The sequence below is a fragment of the Cinclus cinclus genome, chromosome 13 (genome assembly GCF_963662255.1).
Source record: "Cinclus cinclus chromosome 13, bCinCin1.1, whole genome shotgun sequence".
Lineage (NCBI taxonomy): Eukaryota > Metazoa > Chordata > Aves > Passeriformes > Cinclidae > Cinclus > Cinclus cinclus.
The window spans coordinates 3,792,445-3,812,972 of record NC_085058.1 but is presented as its reverse complement, the minus strand read 5'-3'; the positions used below and the strand labels follow the sequence as shown (position 1 = coordinate 3,812,972).

Below are 20,528 nucleotides of genomic sequence, written 5' to 3'. Positions count from 1 at the left end.
AGGGACTTGCATAAAGGTGTAGCCAGGTTATCTCAGTCCACAGAGATGTGTCTTTCAATCAGGTTTTGAGTATTCCTGTCTCAACCCTCCAGCAAATTTATCAAGAGCAGTCTTAAAAAATAGACGGAATTTGTAAATCTCTGCCCTATCCCAGTAAAGAAATTATCCTGGGAAAAATTATCCTTTATAATAAGAGCTGCTAAAAGAAAAGTCATGAAAAGCCCTCCTTGGCCACCTGCTTTTCTTGGAAAAGCAGCTTTTAGGATCTCATGGGATGTTTGCCAGACCCACAGCAATGCTGTGGCACAAAATAAATCTCTGGCTTTGAGTTTCATGCTTTTCTTTGATTTTATACTCAGGTCCACATCCTGTACTGCAGCTGGAGGAGGGGAACATGCCAGCCCTAAACAGCACACCCAAACTCTCACAGCAGGACATGATTCCTGGTGTTTCTCCACACTCCTATGGGGACATCTCTATCACCTCAGGAAAAAAAATTATGATCAAGTTGGAATCTGTTGGCCTCTTCCACTCCTGAAACTTCTCGGTTTGTGATTTTCCAAAAGCAGCTTATGTGGGTGGGAGATAAGGCCTGAGATGCAAAAGTTCCACTGTGCTGGCTCATGTTGGACCTGCTAAAGGACACTCATCACTGTGCTTGGAAAAAACACTTACGTTGGTTGTCTTTGTTTTAAACCCACTATTTCACTCTCACTACACTTTCGTTGTCAAATTTCCACGGTTTTGCTTTCTCTGCCAGCATCATTCTGATAACTGAGGACTGAATAATCATTGGATATTGTAGCTAAGGATAAAAAAAATCAAAAGTAAAAAAAGCTGCAGGATTTATATAATTTTGTTTTTGTCTGTTGCTTTTTGGACAATATTTACTTCCATTTTTTTTACAGATGTAAAAAATATTTAGATCAAAAGGTTCCAAGGGGAGGATTGAGTTTAAAGCCCCCGAATCAGGTAATTGTGCAATACAAGTTGTAATGCTCCAGGAAAACTATAGGAAGTGCAGTGGATGTTTAATCAATCCAGGAGCAAGAAACAGAGTTTGGATGGAGCTCTGAGCACCCTGGCTTAGAGGAAGGCATCCCTGCCCACAGCAGGGGGTTTGAATTGAGATTTAAAGTCTCTTCCAATCCAAACCAAGCCGTGCTTCCGTGATTCCATGATTTTGCCTGTTTCTGCCGGGTTTGCCGAATTGACCCCATCTACAGCATCCTTGGGAGTGGGAAAAGAAGCAGTGGAGGGATCAGGGCAGCTAAGGTTAGCAAAGAAAGGCTCGCGCAGCTCCGCTCCATCCCTCGGTTTCATTTCCCCCATCACATTGGACACAATTACCATTTCGGAGTCACTGTAACAGGCCTGCCCCAGGCGGGCTGCGGGCACTGCCTCGGCATGAGGAGGGTGCTCAGAGGAGAGAAGGAATTCAAAACTGCCATCGCAATCCTCTTCCTCCGTATCCCCCTCCCCATCAGCAAAAGTACCTCTAGTCAAGAAATCGGAGCGCGTCCGCGCCATGCGGGCTTTCTTTTTATGGCTCGGTCTGGGCACCTGCTTGACCAAAGTATAAAACAAAACAAAACGAAAAGAAGGGTTTTAAAGTAAAAAGGAGACTCTACTCATACAGCCTTAAGACATCTCTGAGTGCCACTGCACCCCATGGAGGGAATGCAGTATTATGTCTGGTGAAAACAGCAAAGGACCAGGAAGAACAAAAACTAAGACAGGACGGTGAAAATGGACAATCATGGGTGTTACTCAAATGGACGTTAAACCAAACCAAGACAAGACGGCGTTGGACAGTGTTTGCCATCAGGATCACGGGACCCTTTTATCCAGAGCTGCTGCAAATTATTCCTACAAGGCTTTTTATTTTAAGAGGTGGGGAGGTTACTGTGCTGTCATATCCCCCCTCCCTACCCATGTCTAGCAGCCCCTGTGCTTCAGAGTTCACTTCTTTGAAGCTTTTGAGGGAAAACTGGAAAAATAAGTTCTTTCCCCCTTTCCAATAAACTATGTTTTCCTTTCCATGGAAAGAGACAAAAAAAAAAAAAAAAAAAGTCACAACTCACCTCGCCTCTGCCAGACCCTGGCATCTTGAATGGCTTCCGTGCCAGTTCTCCCTTGGAAAGGCACTGATGATTTGCCTCTCTGCTGAAACACAACAGAACAGAGATCTTTCATCCTCTCCCAAAAGCCTTCCCACCGTGCTAGCCCAGCTTCTGGTAGTACACAGTTCAAGCAGTCAAGACTAAATTGCAAGTCTGAGGTCACAGGGTTTTGCAAGTGCTTGGAATTCTTCAGGAATGGACTTAGTACCACAAGACAAGAAGAGAAAACATTCTGCCTGTCAAGTTTATACAGCAAGGTGGTTATGGATTGTACCTTTGTACTCTGGGATTCTCAAATGTGACTACTCTGTTGCAGAGCAAAAATGAAAATGCAGCAATTCTTAATGCCTTTTTCTTCCTGTTGCTTGTTCACGTTGCACATGAACCAGGAAAAAAAAAAAATTCAACAGGAATCTTCTCCTGTCATAATGGCACAGAAACCACAAGACTACTACACTTTGAGGTACCTTGAGTTACCAACAGTCATTCACTGGGAGCTTTTGCCTTGGAAAGGGTGCAGCAGGATTTAGGAGGGGGGTGATTTGTATCCTTTTGGAGCTACTTGGCCAATACCACCCCAAAATTAGGCAAAGCATCCTAAGCAAAACCAAGTGGGATCAAAACTTGTCCCAAGATCTTGCTGCCATCTCCAGACTCTGCAATAGCCCAAGGTTAAGCAATTGCATTGGAGCTGAGCAACTGCGAAGTCCATTACAGGTGTAATTAATTACATATGTGAATGATACCATCTCCAGAGAGCATTCACTCCCTAACTCTCTCTGGAGAGATGGAGTTTTTCATCTGCAATGGTCAGAGTGTCCACATGGCTTTGCTGGATGTATTAATTCTATGGTAAAAAAAGAAAATCCTGGAATTCTTTGCCTCGTTGAGTCATTTCTATTCAAACTACCTCAAATCCTAAGAACTTACTAATAATTTTTTACTTTGAGAAATAAACTCGTATCCCCGTTCATGTAGGGTAACTAATAAAAGTATTGAGCCTGTTTGTTGACTCTCTTCACCCGCTCATGTCCATGAGTATCTCCCCTGGATTATATAACATTGTAAGAGACTCAGAAACCACATTCCAGGTCTTTTTCCTTTCCCTCTGACGTCTGTCTCCTCGTTGCTGGAAGATCAAGAACCCTTTGTTTAACTGTGGGGTTTATGCAGACTCCAGAAACAATGTTCTGGACCCTTTGTACACAAAAAGGTCCCTAGCAGAAGAAAGAGCCAATGGAGAAAACCTATGCAGACAGCCTGCAGAGAAAGCCTAGGAGAAAGCCTATGGAGAAAGCCTATGGAGAAAGCCTAGGAGAAAGCCTATGGAGAAAGCCTATGGAGAAAGCCTAGGAGAAAGCCTATGGAGAAAGCCTATGGAGAAAGCCTATGGAGAAAGCCTAGGAGAAAGCCTAGGAGAAAGCCCACCATCTCTTTACTCACTGGAGGCCGAAGGGATTGTCTTTTGGTGTGAAAAACATGGAGCTTGCCCTCATCTCCTCAGTGGCCTGGTTGGGCATCCGCGGCTGCCGGAGGCGCTCTGTCCTTGACAAATGGCTGCCCGGGTGGTCCTTGGGATCCAGAGCTGGTTTGGAATGGCAGCGGGGTTCCAGACCTTCCCTTCGCTCCACGAACATGCTGACAGGCCTGTCTTTGGGAACACTGTGTGCTGGAGAGCTTGCCCTGGTGCCAACAGTGAGACCCTTGATGTCCACTGCTGAGGCTGGAGCCATGCTTGGGGTGGGGCTGTGCTCCCCCCTGCTCTGGGGGTGCAGGATGAGGACTGACTGAGGCCGGCTGTCTGCTTTTTTGGCTGGTTTGAGGGAAGGGTCCTTCACTCTGCTCTGCTCTGTCCTCTGCAGAGCCTCTACCCTCCCTTGCTGCTCAAAGGCTTTCCTTTGTCTCTCCAGAATTTCCTTCTGCTGACGAATCTGCTCCATCATCTCCCTCTCATTTTGCAGCTGAAGCTGCTTTTGCCGTTCCTCCTTCTCCACGTTGAGCTTTTCCAGTCTCTTGATGACAGAACCTGGAGAAAGGGCCCGTGCCGTCCCACGTTCCTCTCTCTTGGCAGAGGGTTTATCATCTTCCTCTTCCTCTCCCAAGGCTTTGCCCTGGTCTGACTCAGAGTCCTTCCTGGCCTTCGGGAACATAACTGTCCTTTCCTCTTTTTCCACTGCTTTATTCCTCAGATTATTCTCCACCATCTTCACATTACCTTGTGGTGGAACGTAGAAAGTCGGGAGGTTGCCGGAAAGGAGGGTTTCTCTTGGGTGAGCCTTTATAACATTCTGGGGGCCACCGACCCCACGCTCCTTCCTGGTGAGGTTACTGGACAGCGCCGTGTCTGCCGGGGTCTGCCTGCACCTGGGCAAATCATCGTTCCCACCTGCTGCACAGGAAGGCTTCTCCTGCAGCTGAGCCTGGGGACCGCTGGGCAGCGAGTCCACGGAAAATGACTGCGCATCATGATCGTCTAAGACTAAGGAGATGAGTTTATTACTTGAGGTATCTTCACTGCTTAACAACTCGAAGCTCCCTTGAGAGCTCTCGCTCTCTGGGGTGCCCTGAGGGGAATGCAATGCCTCGGACACCAGCTCGGTGGACCAGAGCTGCTCTTCCGAAGGCGACAGCCCACCTGTGGAACGGACCTTGAGCAGCTCCAAGCTGAATTTTGCCTGCTCCAGTTCCCGCATCCTCCGGCTTTCTCTCTTTGCACGAACCACTTTTTTCTGGTTGAGATCCTCCAGCGACTTGGGCCTCTCTCTCACGATGATCTCCTCCTTGGTGTCCATCCCACTCTGGCTGCTGGCTCTCTCATGCCTTTTGTACAGAGAAGGAACCAGTGGGTCCACGTGATTCACCCGATTATTCTCCATCAGTGATATATGTTGTTCTACAGCTCTCACTCGGTCTTCAAATGAGCTGTCCTCCCACTTAGATGGGTCAGAACCCTTAATTTCCAACACATCTGCTTCCAGTCCATCCTCTTCTCTACCTGCCAGGCCATTCTCCAGCTGTATCTCTTTTAACTGCTGCTCCTTCAAAGCTCTAAACCTGGAAGAAAGCAGAAAACCAGGATATTCATCCCTGTGTCCACTCAGGACCCTTCAAGGCACTGCACTAGTGGTGTATTATTACCACCACCACCACCACCACCACCACCTCATCACCACCAGCATCTCAAGTAACCTTGCACATCTGGTTCAAGACTAGGTAAGGCACATTCGGTTTGAAACTGTCTCATCTTTGCTACCGAAGGGCTGCCCCAACGCACCTGAAAGCTCCCCTCGTGCCGACGGCAGCGAATCCAGACTCCATCCCTGGTCAAGCTCCCTCATAAGCTGTTGGAGCCAGAAAAGCTTAACCCATCAAACCCCCTTGGTTTCTCCATCTTCGCCATCCTGCCCGGACTGCATCTGGAACAACTAGCAGGGACTTGTGCCTGGCATTAAGAGCTCTCTGCAGTTCCAAGCGACGTTAAGGTCCTCCACACCTTGCAGGCAACACCGCTGGAGAATGAATCGTGAACTGCCTCCCAGCCAGCGAGCCAAGGCATGGCTGGAAAGCCTGTGCCCTCCACAGCACCTGCCTCCAGTATCCCTTGTCCTTGTGAGCCAGCACAGCAACCAGATTGGTGAGGCAATCTGAGTTAAAAATAGGCTACTTAAACTGGTGCTGCTGCCAAGGGGAAAAAAAAAAAAAAAACCCTTGCAAGTATTTACAGCCTTGGCTTTGCACTGCCTACGTGCTCCAACCTGAAATAGGCTCTGCTTATTCCAAGAGCAGGACACGAGCTAAAAAGCCGAAAGCGTGGGCAAACGAAGAACCAGGGCAGGTCGGAAGAGGGTCATGGATACTACGAGGAGACACTGCCCTGCGTAAGTCACTGCAGTACCCCGATTCACACCAACCACCTCGTGAGCATCACCAAAAAGCTGTTCCTCTTTACCCGAAGCCAACAGCGTTACCTTTGCCGTGCCAGATACCCCCGGCACGCCGCCTGCAGGCACACGGCTCTGCTCCTGCGGGCCGTGTACGCCTGCCGGCTGCGGTGTCCCCGCCAGGCTGCCTGGATGCTGGTGGCTGCAGCGTGCCGGCGCCTGGCGTGCTCTCGCCAGCAGCTCTGGACGACGTGGGCTGCAAACTGCATCTGCAGGAACCTGCGCCGCTCCACGAAGCCTCGCCAGTGGGTCTGCAGGACGACAGCGGCTCTGCTGAGAGCCAGAGCGTCTGGGGACGGTTTGCCTTTTTTTCGGCTCTGGTAGCCGCGCCAAAATCTCTGCAAACGCAGCAAGGGGATTCCTTGTAACGGGTGCTGTGTGAAGACGGGACGGCACCTGCCCTCGTGCCACCTCTCCAGCTCCCCCGCCATTCCCAGTTTGCGCTGGAATCCAGCAGCAGCACCCACCTGTATGGTGACGGCCGCCTGCCGCAGGCTCAGGAACTGCCTCCTGCAGAGCAGGCTGCGGAACCAGCGCTGCAGCAGCGTGATCCTCCGCAGCACCTCCTGGTGCAGCAGGTCTTGCAGAAGCTGGCGCTCCTGCTCCTTCATGAAAACCTGGCCAAAACAACCCAAAAAACACTAGCATGGAAAGCTTCCCAGACCACAAGTCAAATGATTTAATCCTCCTGGTTTCTGTCTCCTGGATGTTCCCAGGAAAGCTGAGGAGCTGATTTTTGTGAAGGCACCTCTAACAGGTTTTGCAGCAGCCTGTGACTGTCTAAACTCTGAACTACAGAGCTTTCCCAAGAGGGGAAGCAAAATGAGGACCATCGTATCAAGCTAAGTGTACATACACACACACACACACACACACACACACAGAGATTTTGGAGGACATGAGTTTTTGAGGCTGCCTCATTACAATCAATAACAAAACAATATTATTCCTTACTCTTTTAAGTTAATAATATTAAAAGCTTCATTTAAATAACTGATTTTTGGTAAACAGAAGAAAAATATTTTCATTAAGTAAAACTGTAAATAGATATTAATTTATCAGACAGAAATACAGGCAAATGTTGTATCTGCGTCTTAAAGGCTGAGCTGAGGATGAGCATTTACCATTGTTCTTCCAACTTGGTAATTGTCTGGAACAAGTTTTATCTTCTGGAAGAAATCATGGATATTGTGCTTAGATGGGCTGATCCCTTGTGGCAAAAGGACATGGAAATGGTTCACAAAATCCTGAGAAGAAAAAAAAAAAAGCAGCACCAAGATTTGGTTAGTTGAGTCCTGCTGCTTCTTTCTCCCATAAATAACAGACTTGCTCCACTGAAACGGGACCTCTGGAGTCAGCAGAAGGACAGATAACATTTTATGCACTGGGGAACACCAAGTTTCATCCAACATTTGTGGTTTGATGGGAAAAACATCAAAGCAGGGGCCCAGCAAGGTTCAAATGTTTTTCAGCGTGGGAGGAGAGGTTCTGCAGGAGCCACAGGGTCAATCCCAAGTAAATAAATGCTCCACATCCCCAGCAAGGGCCATGATGGAAGGAGAATACCAACATCTGCAAAACACCTCTCAGATGCTCCGGCTGTTACTGCTGTGAGGATTCAGAGTGAAAGAGGTACAAAAGGATAGATCCTTCCAAGCAAGGTTGGGAGCCCTGCTCCCGGTAAAAAATTTTTGAGCATTTTTCTTTTCTAAACAGCTGCTGTGCAGAACACGTCTGCCCCAAAGCAGCAGCCAGCAGGAAAGCAATCAGCACCAGCATGAAAGCATGAAAGGACTGACATGTACACAAAACCTGGCAAACACATGGCAAAGAAGAAACCAGGAAAAGCTGGCTAACTCTAGAGGTTCAGAGGATGCTGATCATCCTCCTGACAGGACACAGCCAACACAACTGGGCAAACATTCCTCCCAGCAAATCCAGATGCAGAAGAGAACGTGCAAATCAGACCCTTTTCCCCAAAAGGGAGTCCACGTTGCAAAAAAGTACTGGTTTTGTTCAAAAATCGTGGTGCAGGGGGCTCGCAGCCCTCCCTGAAGTCTAGATCGGCTCATAGGTAGAGAACAGCCTGTTTCATCCACTACCTTCCAAGAACTAGAAAGTAATTACCCTGCCAAAAAAAAAAAAAAAAACAAAAAAAACCAGCGACACTCAGACAACTCTGCTCATGATGCTAAAGGTGATGGAAGACCAAGCCCATTGTACTCAACCTGGAAGGAGTATTTGCAGCTGTATCCTGACTGGCGAATGCGCACGGTCTCCAGCATCCCCGTGTAGCGCAGCTGCCGCAGCACCAGGCTGTCGCTGAACCGCAGGGGCAGCTGGAAGGGGAAAACCAGACCAAGGCTGAGCAAACGTTTCCTTCCACTGAAGCTTTTAAATGCATGGATGGGTAAAGGCTTCAGCAGGTGCAGCACACGCTCCAGTGTGATGCTGCAGGAGGGAGGGAATGTGGGTCCCCAGGAACCGAAATGACCCCACTGGGATTGAACCTTGTTTGCTTCTGAGAATTTCCAACAGTTAAGTGGAGAAATAAAGCCATAAAAAAAGAAAAAGATTTTTTTTGCATTTGAATTGAATAAGAGCCCCCCCCCCCCCCCCCCCCCCCGCAAAGGCACAATGGCTAAGATGTCAAGCAACTAAATAATCTCCAATACAAAAAGCTTCATCTTTAAATGCCTGGGTAAAACTCTGATGGATGAATCCACAAAGTATCCCTATATTTTGAACAGAGGGTCCCCAGTCCATGGCACAGTTATGTAGAGTCAAGTTTAAGAAATACGAGTGATTGTGATCAATGTAGTATATTCTAAAAGTATCTGCTTTTACTCATGGAAACTTTATTTTGAGGAAGCTTTAGGGCTCAGACCCAGCACAAGTGAATTCATGGTTCTATAAATCTCTCTTATCTCTCAGAAGCTTCAAAGTAGTCAAATTCATTTGTTAAAGCCAATATATTTTTCATATAAATTAAAATACTGTATTTGCTTACATGTGTTTCTACAAATATAAGAGCCAGTGCAGTTTATCAAGAATGACACCCAAGAGATAAATCCATGCTTCCCCTTGCTCAAACCTTCTAAATCCAACTCCACTTGAGTATTTGTTTCCTATCTAACTCCCTGTAGAATTGGACAAAAGATTCCCAAGGTGATTTCTAGCAGGATTGCTTTCACAGGATGGCATTTACCTTCTCGGCGTTGGATCGGATGCACTTGACAAAATACGGCTCTGCTTGGTCAAGGGTCTCCATCAGTTTGTTGAGGGATGCCTGCAACAGAGGAGACACAGGGAAGGGAGAGGAGACCACAGTGGATAATGAAAATCCAAATGCATAAATCATAAACTGTAATTAATTATGAGTAAATGAGGCACATGGGAAATTATTCCCCCAAATGAGTGTTTTAGCACAAGCAACTTGTGCTGATTTTGTCTTTGCCCCTAACAAAGAAACCAAAGATAAGTATAACTCTGGGCTAGATTTTCACATCTCTGGCTCCCCTGGAGCCCAAATTCTCATGCCACTCCACACCACAAACCTCTTCCAGCCATGAGTGGGAGCTCCAAGACAAGAATTTACACCCCTGACGTTTTTTAAACACAAATCAAATTTTCCTTTATCAAAAATTACTCCAGGCAGGATTTACTCCTGATTTTTAATTGTCAAAACTTTTATTGTTGACATAAAAATGAATTTCTTTTAATGAAAGTTTTGCCAAGGGAAAATCGTGAATTCACAATAATTTTTGAAGCCTGCAACTCTGAACACTTCAGAGGTTGTCTCTAGAGAAGAGCTTCAGTGCTGGCACGTTCCTGACTGAAGGATCACTGAGAATCAAGCGGTTTCCCGGTTCCATTTTTCTATTTCCCCTTATTTATTCATCGTCATTAAAAGTCTCTCCCATAAGAATGAATTTACATTGGCATCACTCTACAGCCAGCTGCTCCAGTGGGATGTCATGCTCAGTTATTCCTTCACTTTGCAAACTTTTGACTTTCTGGGATGAATCACAAGCTCTTGGAATAAAACCAGGTTGAAAACCAGTGTGTGCCAGGTCCATTGGTGCTGGCCAGGCTCCTCGGCCATATTTTTTTGCTGTGTCCTATAAATACTTTGTGTATCTCTTAACTGCTGAGCACATTAAAACATGACATTGGTTAAGGTGCTACAGAGTTGATTACTCCTGATTTTAATAGAGTTTAAAACTCAGCCATGTAAAGGATATTCTGTAACATTTACTGTAAGCAGAGTTATAAATTTTGGAATACAGGGATTAATAAACTGGCGTGGTATTACAAAGAAGCATTTTGCCCACAGACCGGCTGGAATGAAGCCTTTTTTTCCTTCTGATCATTTCCAAGACATCTTTTTGGGAAGCCTTTCATGTTTAGAAAAACTCATCCACATCCAGGATTTGGGAAGGAGCAAGGGATGGATCCCAGGCACATGTGATGCAGCTGTGTTACATACATTAACTTCATGCAAATATCCCTGCTCCTGTCCCAGGGAGCAGCAGGAATGCCATGACGTGGCAGACCTCTGCTGGCATGCTCCTGGCTTTCTTAAAATCTGAAATCACTCTTTTTTACACAAAAGAAGCCTACTGGGTGCTTTCAATCAGCAGTGATGCTGCAGCATCCCACTGTGCCCAAACAGGCTGGTGGGAGGGAAAGGGGGTACTCAAGGGACACAAGCCCGTTGTTAAAAACCCAGCACAAGCAGAGCGCCTGAGTGCTGGAAATGGTGGGAATGGGATGTGCCAGACTTAAAAAGGAGGGGGCATTTCCATTCCCTCAGCACCATCCTGTGTGAGGCAGATGGTCCAGGCACCATCAGCCATCTGGTGGTCGGGAATCCTCAAAGGACATGTGAGGTCACTGGATTAACCCTGTACCCATCTCCTTTGTCCCTCTGCCAGCAAAACTTTCCAGCCACCCCCTCCTTCACCACCTGTACTTGGCCTTTCAGGAACAGTTCCATCCCTGTCTCCAGGGCACCACCTGCGTGTGGGTTAAAGGGGAGCTCTACAGTTTTAGGTAAGGATGGTTTAGTTTTCCATCGTGAAAAACCATCCCTGCTCAGGGGATCCTGCATCCCTCAGCACACACTCCGAGGCAGCTATTTCCCCTATAGACTACCCTAAGAGTAGGGACAGTGGAAATTCATAGAAGATGGAGCAGCTGTAAGCCTGGTGTTGAGGCATTAGACATAAAGCAACGTTCCTCTGCAAAAAAAAAAACACACACAAAAAAAAAACCCACGATAGGAAACATTTGTGTTTCCTGCCTGTGACCCAATTCCATGCTCTTCAATTTTATTAGTTTGCTCTTGATTAAAAAGGCAAGCAATTAAAATGATTCTCTAAAAAGTGCTCAATGAAATTAGGGGTATTTGATTTCAATGTGCTGTGAAAAATATACAAAAAAATATCAATTGCGCCCCTGGGGCTTTTCAGAGTTGTGTTGGGAGCATAAACAGGTTTTGGGAAGGCCTTTCACTCCAAGACATCCCTGTTTCAACCCCTCCATGGGTATGAAATAAACTCTGCAGGAGTGAATTTTGACAAGAATACCATTAGATTAGACAAGGCTAAATACATAAATATACAGATGCACATTCTGCTAATTATATACATGTGTGTGCTCATATATTTTTAATTATTTAATCTTACCCACACCTACACGCAGAAACTTTCTAAATATAAACCACATCTCCAAAAAAAACCCCAAAACAGTGAAAATTACAAGTCAAAACCAACCCAGACTTGCTTAGAACCCAGACTTTAAGTAAAAAGCTGCTTTCTATTATTATCACATGCTCGTGCACAAGTCTTGTAGCAGTTTCCAAGTTGTGATGCACATATATAACAATCACATTTAGGCTGGAAAAGACCTTGAAGATCATAGAGTCTAACTGTGAGGCCAGCACTGCCAAGTCCCTGGAGGGTTATTTTCTCTGCACCAACCCTAAGGATTGCTGACACCACACTGACAACATAGGATTGATCCCTCCTCTGAATTCCTCTGCTCACCTGGAGATAACACAGCAGGATTTTGACTGTTCTGCCCCTATTAAAACTCCCATTCGGTCTTAGAACAGATTATGCTAGATGAAAAAGACTGTAAAAAACATGATTTGGGGATTTTGCAGTTTCTGGATTTGGGAGAGAAAGCACCAAAATACGAGGTACCAGAGGTCAGGGATGCACCAATATCTCCCTTGCAGCTCATCCTCACGTCCCACCTAGCTCCACCATGTCATCCCCACTATGCCCATTCTCACTCTTATTTCTCTCCATCTGCACCCTTGAAATACCTTCCTGTCTCCCAGTTCCCTCAAGCCATCATTGGGATTCATGGCCTAAATGCTGCATGGGATGGGGCAGGACTGTGCCTGGAGCAGGTGATTCCCCTGTCTCCACGAAAGGAAAGGGCTCACCTGGAACTGGGCACTGATGCTGGGTGGTTTTTTCTTCTTATGGAGGTGGAGGAGGGATTTGGTGATGCGGTCGTGCAGCGTCAGGTTTGTGAGATGCTTGAGGGACTTCACATCCAGCAAGTGCTGCGGAAAAAGAGAGAATCCATAGAAAATCCAGATGTTACCATCACACCATCTGCTATATCCCTCTTTAACCCTCAGAGGGCTTCCTTAAGTGAAGTAATCTCAACAGGGAACACTGAGGGATAGCTTCCCTGTGAGGGTGATGAGGCCCTGGCACAGGTTGCCCAGAGAAGCCGTGGCTGTCCCATTCCTGAAAGTGTCCAAGGCCAGCTGGGAGGGGTTTGGAGCACCTTGGGCTAGAGGAAGGTGACCCTGCCCATGGCAGGGGGTAGAAGTGGATGACCTTTAAGGTCCTATCCAACACAAACCATTCCATGATTTGATGATTCTCCTCACTGTTAATGTCCATTGGTTAATTGCATCGGGGCCACTCCAGGTGCACGATGGACATAGAGAGGAGTAAAACCAATGTTTGCTCCTCTCCTGGTGCTCTGTTCCTGATCACAGATGCAGCACCAGTGAGGACCACAAAAAGCATTATTCTTCTAGGGACAACAGATCTCCTGGCATCTCTTAAAATATAATAAATACAGCCAAGATGGAGGGAAAGTAACAAGGTTGTTGTCTGTCAGGTACCAGCTCTCCTGCATCAATTACTTGCTCATTTTAGTTTAGAGATTTAGTTATTAAATTTCACCAGCATGTACATATACTCCTTCTCAGAAGGAGGAAAAAGGAGCCAGAGCATCTCCAAAGAAGATGTAAGTGCTCATATCTCTCTCTCCCAGCAGACATCAGGGCTGAAATCCTTCGGGTTTATACAAATTAAATAACCCTGAACAGAGTTGAGTTGACCAAAGTCTTGGTGTAGACACAATGGTCTTCTTCATATCCAGCAGCATTGCACTGCTGTGCTGCAGCCTTAACCCACAGAACACAAGGGGGAAAATGTTGCTTCTCACTCACCTTGGGGAGACTGGGTTTGGCTTTGAAGTTCTTATTTCGCCTGGGGAGACAATAAATGGCTCAAGTTAATCCACAGTGCGGGTGTGGAATAGAGGAGTTTATGAAACCAGCCCCTCCAAATCCCCCCGGGCAGCTGCAGCCCAAGGGGCTGTCCCTGCATATTGCAGACTGAGAGGAATATATCCAATTAACAGGAGTGGTTACGTTGGAAACCACGGCATCCTGGGAATCTGGGAAGACTGAAGAAGCCACATCACAAAATGATTGACCAGCCTCCTGATTTCCAAACCCCATGCTCATCCCAGGCACTCTGGGATGCTCCCTGAACCTTCGAGGAGGCTGCAGTGTGAATCATCAACATCATCTGCCCAGATAATTTATAATGGAAACACTGATATGATGTTAGAAGTGTGACTGCATTACATGGCTGCTGTATCTCCAGACTGGTGTGGCTAGCAGGTTTATTCCTTCTTTTTCTTCCCTTTTTCTGTCATTCTGAATGAATGAGATGAGTTAAAATCAGACATGTCAAATGTACTGAAGTTGGTTTGACCCAACTGGGAAACACCTCCAAGTCTCCTTGGCACCCTGAGAGTTTTATATCCTAACTACTCATGCTGCTCATTATGGTCCAGGAGTAAAGCTCAGATTCCCCTCCTGGGTACTGACATGAGGATTCCGTGGGCCCTCTCCAGCAGTTTGCTGTTGGTTGTGCTGATGAATATCCCATCTTTGTCCAGGAAGGTGCCAGGGCTAGTGAGCCTGTTGTGCCTCATCCCCATCCGGCCATTCCAGCCAACTGCATAGGCATCCCTGAAACACCAGACACAGGTAGGAAGAGATAAAAAACACGGTTCTATGATAAAAATGGATCATAAAATAACCCACTGGTAGAAAATAAGCAGCTGCTTTTTTTCCCTCACTGTTCATTCACTCCAATGGGATGAGTCCCTAGTGCCAGACAGCCCGTGAAGCCCTCATCTACTAAAGCACCTCTCAAAGATCAAATATTCACAAAAGGAACAAACTGTCAGCAGGACAATAACAGCTTCCAGCTCTCCCAGACAGAAACCTCGAGTCTGCAGATACCTCTAGATACCTTTGGTGGTCTGAAGGATATGAGGCCATGACATCTGGTGCTGACTCTGTCTCCTCAAATTCACAGAATCATTCCATTACAAAGAGAAAAACAAATCTAATTTGCAATAAATTCATTATTTGCCACAAAGATGGATGTCAGTCCCAGCTGGATGGATGGGCTGACCCAGAATCACTCTCTGGGACCTGATTAAAATCAGTCACTCAATTTGATTCCCCCTGCCATGGAGAATAACTGCTGTGGTCTCCAGAAATGCTCACCTGGCTTCAGAAGGGCTAAAGAGAATGAGGAGAGGAACCAAAATCCCATCTTGGAGGGGTGGAAATGGATACTTGACCAAACTGCACATCAGAACAAGCAATTTCTAGAGATGAGGAGCCTCCCAGTAGTGTCTGGGGAACATGAAGCCTCTTATGGGCAGCGCCCAAACAAAATAATTTTGGCTTGATGAGTTTTTGGTGGTTTGTTGGGGTTTTAAAACTCCAAGTTTTTTTTTATCAGCCTTGTAGAAATCATCATACAAAATAAAAGCAATCTAAGGATGGATATGGGGGCTGCAACATGCCCCCCTCTCCCCTCAGTTATCTCAGACAGGAAGAAAAGGAACAGGAGAAGACTCTAGGCTGTACCAGGTCATGAGGATGTGGAAGGATATGGTGGTTTAAACATGGCCTCAGGTGCTGGCTACTTCTGAGGTCAGACAACAAGGCAGTCCTTTGCCTACAAGACCTGGTTTGGAGGAAAGGCAAATCCCAAGTGCCACATGGAAATTAAAAAACAAAGGATGTAAAGCTGTATGTTCAGCCAGCTCAAAGCCTGAAGCCAGATCCACAGAGCAACATCACCTCGCTGCCTCATCTGAGCACTTCCCAAATTCCTTCCTGATCCTATTAAAGCAGCATTTTGACATGGGCCATTATTATAAGGAGGGCTCAATCACAGCAAAGTAAAGCCCCTGGCTAAGCACTCCAGGACCTGCTTTCTTAAGCATTCCATTGACAGATTGTTAGTGAGAAGCTTGAATATCCAAGTGATCCCTCCTGTTCACCTCTCTTCTCTTTACATCTCAGGTACCATCCACCAAAACCCTCCTGTTTGCAGGTGGGAAAAAAAACCCCACCAGTCGACAGGAACCACTAAAGCTCAGCATCCACTTTTGGGATGTACAACATCATTAATCCTGGCTAGCCTCTCTGGAAAACCTTAGAAATTCCCAGTTTTTTAAAAACCCAAGAGATTAACTGTCAGCTCTGTTCATAATGGACACTTTAGGATGGATATGTTTATATGGCAGCAGATGCAGGCTTTTGGTACTTTGGGGTCAATCACCTCACCGAGCCCAGCCAGCTGTTCCCAGACCAACACCTGCTCAGACACCCCTACACATAAAAGTGTCACTAGTGAGCAGCAACCAGCAGGATCCCAACCAGCCCACGTGTTTTTGGTTAGGCATGGCCTGGCCTTCATTACTCAGCAGCTGGGGAGGGCACTTGGATCACTTTGCTGAATCCTGGTTTCCCACCCAGCATGTGCAAACCACCCGTCCACTTTTTTCTGAGATCAGAGAGCACTTGGCTCCCCAAACCCTCCACAGTGACTTCCTGAGTGATGTCATGCCTCAAAATTGTTTTTAGAAACAGGCCCCGAGCCATCCTCTAGGTTGGATGCACAACCAGACTTATCAGCAACCACATGATCATGAGATGGCTTTGAAAGCAATTCCTGTTTAATTTGGAGCCATAAACTACTTGCCAGCTGATCTGCTGGGAAGCTGCTAAAGCCAGTCTCTCTTCCAGACATGTTACCTGCACTCCTGTGCTCACCTCCCCTTGCTCAACAAGTGCCATTTACCTGAAATACCCACATTCATCAAGTGTGACATGACTCTCCAGATCAAAAGTAGCTACAGTAGAAGGGAACAAAATCACCTGCTTACTCTGAAAGCACAGGTTGGACCTTGGAGATCTTATGAGACATCTGTTTGTACTTCCAGAAGGAAGGGGCAAAGGTGACATCTGGGGACTCATTACTGATGATGCCCAAGGGAAGTGAAGAATATGGACCACGTGTGGTGCTATTGAGGCACCACAGAAGGAGGAACACAGGAGTTAGGATTACTCCAAAAGCACTTTTTCTGCAAATAAAGGCTCAGATTGAGGCTGCTGGTAGAACACAGCTGCTGAGGGTGAAGAAGGAAAGCACAGTTCCTCAGTTGTGGCTGTTTAGGCTGACTTGTCTGCTGTGCTGGCATGGGTTAAGCCACATAACCACAACTGACCACACACTGAACTTCACAGTAAATAAACACATCCTCCTCCTTGGCTGGGTCAGGAGGAACTTCCCCGCTTTTACAACGTCCCTTTGCTGAGATAATTGAAATATTTTGAGCTACGAAAATGTTGGCAGCCCCAGCTCCCACACTTAAGTGCCTCCAAAGCTGGAGTTGGGCAGTCAAGAAAAGCCCTGTCCCACTTCACAGATGCTCCTCACGTGCCAAAGGTTGGATAGAGAAACTGCAGGAATCCTCTTATCTACAAGGGAAGATCTCCAAAGGGACTGAGTTTCATATTACATTATCTTGAGGGAAACTTGCACAATCATTGGTGTTGGAAACAGGGAACGTCACCACTGGAGACACCAACCTTCCCTGCTTGGAGTGTTACCAAGGACAGACTGTTGTCACAACCCAACCCATCAGGGCCCCAGCAGCTGCAGCATTATGAGAAAGGAAAGTAGGGTGGCAAAGACTGAGGTGAGGACAGCCAGGGTTGCATCACCTTCCCAGGACAGGGTGGCACTGCTTGTACCAGCCAGATTTCTGCTCAAACTCGAGAAGTGGTACAAATTTATGAATTCAATCCCACCATTTTAAACAAATCCCATCCTCTCTAACCCCTGAAATGGACCTATAATGATGTGAGAACTTTCAGTTCTCCTTCAGTAGGGTGCCACTGCCTCTCTCAAAGGGGAGGAATTCAGAGGAAGAAGGACACTCTATTCTTGATGGCACTCAAGAGAGCACGTGGTGAACAAAACCAGGCAGAAGAAACCACTTTTCTTTCCCTAGGAAAAAAGGAACAATGTGTATCTAATTTTTGTTGTGGCTGTTTGGCATTAAAATATCCTTGGAAGATATTTAATTTTGTGTGGAAGGGAAGCCACTGAGATGATTTAGCAGAGACATTAAATGGACACAGACTCAGACTCCTCTTGCCTTGTTCTGGGCTTCTTATTAACCTCAGAGCAGCCATAAAGACACACCTGGATATCCACAGCTCCAAGCAGTGGTTCTAGGAGCTGAGGGTGCTCCTATCACTTCCTTCCCCAGCATGAACCTGCTCAGAGGGAAGCAGAGATGCACTGCATGCCTTTAGAGGGGTATTGGGAAAATGAGACCCCCTGGGATGTGTGGAGGGAATAAGAATAGCTGGGAAAAGGATTAGTGCCCAGACATGCCACGGAAATGAAGACTTCGGTTTCACAAGCAAGTTAATTCTGGAATGGGGATGGAGAAGGCTTTGCAGAAGATGCACAGGTCTGTATCTCAAGTGCAGACCTGAGTCTCATTCAATAGCTGTTTAAACAGTCAGAAACTTCAAGGAAGGATTTAAAAATAAAAACGTACGTAGGAACTGTAAAAATCAATGAATTTTAAAGCAATTGTGGTTTTTTCCCCCTGAAGACATGCAAGCATTTGGCAAAGTACCATCTCAAACCCTGTAACTTCCAGGTTTTCCTCATTCCAAGTACCTGGAGCCACCACATGCTGTATGCAGTTCTGCACCCAAACCCGTCCTCTTTAAATGACTTTTTCCTCGGTATTGGCACATTCATTCATTTTTTTAAGCTTCTTATCCCCTTGTACACCCACCACCACCAACTGCTGCCTTTGACACAGGAAAGTTGGTTTCCCCGCCTGCTGTTTAGTCGGGAAAGGCGTTTAGATCCAATCACATGGCAGAGGAAGAACAAGGAGAAATAAGATTGATAGGTGAGATGGGAGAAATGTCAATACAGCCATTTTTAGGTACAGACAGTGCTCTCCCATCCCAGATCCCTGGCCAGCCCAAGGTAAAAGCAGGAGCCTTACCGTGGGCTCCTCTCGTTGATGGTGTTGACTCCCTGGAGGTCTGAGAGTGGTGTCCGTGGGCTCTTCCGAGTGATACCTGAAGCAGCACATGAGGAAGAGTTTCCAGCTGGCTCATACCCAGCAGACAATCAGCAGAGCCACAGCTCAGCCCTGACTCTGGGGAGGAGCAGCAGACCTGTCCTGGCACATGCCAGGCACAGCTGGGTGCCAGGGATGCCATCACTTCCCAGTCCCACCTCCCTGCCAGAGTCATCACCCCCCCGTGAGTAACCCTGTTTGCTCCAGCCTCTAATTCCCCTCCCACACAGGCATGGGGTGTTTTAGGGACACACTGTCCCAGCTAGCAAATGGGGTGAGGGAAGGAGATGATGGGGAGGGGGGATCAGTCACTCATGTTCTCCGTGTCCAAGAGATTCCCAAGCTTTTCACTGTGCATGGGATAACCCAGCTGCATGGGCAAAACACCTGCACATAATTAGAAAGCTTGAAAAAAATCGGCCATTTATTCCTTAAGACACTTCTCTCCCTCCCTCCAAATATATGGATATCTGCAGGAAGTAGGAAATACTTTACACGGTATTTTATAAAGGCTTGATAACCTATTGAGTCTATATAATTTGATAACTAGAATGATTTATTTGTTAAAAAAATAAAATATAGCTAAGAAAACAATGTATTAAATCAAGTATCTATTTTGTATTCAGCCAAGGAAGCTGCCACACATGGTTACAATAGCAGCTGTTATCTTCCTCGAAGTGGAAATGTTTTGTAACCAAGCACTTACAAAGACAGGAGGCAATTTCGGTAGACAACGAAACACTTCAAGTCACCAAACCACAGAAATTTAAAGATCTGATAATGTGGAGTTTGACATGAAAACAGTTGAGCAATTTTATAACTGTCTCAAAATCACTGCTGTGAGACAGGAAGAATCACAGCTCTCGCCTCAGCATGGGGAAAATGTGTTTTATTTTACCCTGAGACATCTACAGTGGGGAAGAAGGGGGGAAAAAAGCTTTCCAAAAAGAAAAAACAGTCTAAACTACGGTTTGTAGCAGGACAGGAGAAAGCAATGGCATGTATCCCCTCCTCCCCATATTTACAATTCCACTATTTCATGCAGCCCAGGTACTGAGCTAAAAGGTGTCCTGGTGATTTTTTATTCTGAAAGATGAACACAAAGCAAATACACTGAGACCTGAGGCCATCCTGCTGTTCTGAGCCTGGAATTCCTGAGGAGAAGTTGAATTCCTACTGAAGTCAATGGTGACATCACTTTAACTGGATATTTACCACCCTCCTTGCCCTGTTAAGGTGTTGTAACAGCTCATCTTGAAGCTGAACAGGAGAATCTGTTCATCTTGAATTGGGCAGCCTGAAAAGGCTGATGGTCCAGCTAGTTAAGTTTTTTGCATTTAAAGGTGCTCAAATATTCTGGAAATGTCAACAGAAGAAAATTTGAGGGTGTGCTGTTCCAGGTCATCTTTGAATGCTGCCTGTGCTCCAAGGCAGGACTAACCAAATCACTCCTGTTGAGAGGGTTTGGTATCTCCAGCCTCGGAGGTTTTTGAAAAGCAATGCAGGTAATGCATCTGAGCACTTCACAATACCCACGCTCAAAACTCTTTCCAATCCCTCTTTTTGCCATTTAATCCATTTTTGGGTTGCATTTCTTGCCCTAGGAGTGTTCTTGTACATCTTTCAAGACTGGCGTTTCTGTGTCTGAAGTCCTGATTTAGAGCACAGAAACCCAATTGTAAAGAGGGGAAAATGGGAATAACCAGGAATC

The 20,528-nt window shown here is 46.3% G+C and overlaps 1 protein-coding gene across 1 annotated transcript in view; it reads right to left on the bottom strand.

Moving 5' to 3' along the window:
* The window catches only part of MYO9A (myosin IXA), a 140,497-nt gene that overhangs the window by 17,307 nt on the left and 102,662 nt on the right, over window positions 1-20,528 (bottom strand). The window contains exons 16-27 of the mRNA XM_062501128.1: window positions 18,740-18,815; window positions 14,220-14,363; window positions 13,551-13,590; window positions 12,522-12,644; window positions 9,273-9,353; window positions 8,293-8,403; window positions 7,189-7,311; window positions 6,532-6,681; window positions 6,092-6,402; window positions 3,567-5,177; window positions 2,085-2,166; window positions 1,351-1,563 (exon numbers count right to left, since the gene is read on the bottom strand). Of these exons, the coding sequence (XP_062357112.1) occupies window positions 1,351-1,563; window positions 2,085-2,166; window positions 3,567-5,177; window positions 6,092-6,402; window positions 6,532-6,681; window positions 7,189-7,311; window positions 8,293-8,403; window positions 9,273-9,353; window positions 12,522-12,644; window positions 13,551-13,590; window positions 14,220-14,363; window positions 18,740-18,815 (3,065 nt within the window). The remainder of the gene's footprint in view (window positions 1-1,350; window positions 1,564-2,084; window positions 2,167-3,566; window positions 5,178-6,091; window positions 6,403-6,531; window positions 6,682-7,188; window positions 7,312-8,292; window positions 8,404-9,272; window positions 9,354-12,521; window positions 12,645-13,550; window positions 13,591-14,219; window positions 14,364-18,739; window positions 18,816-20,528) is intronic.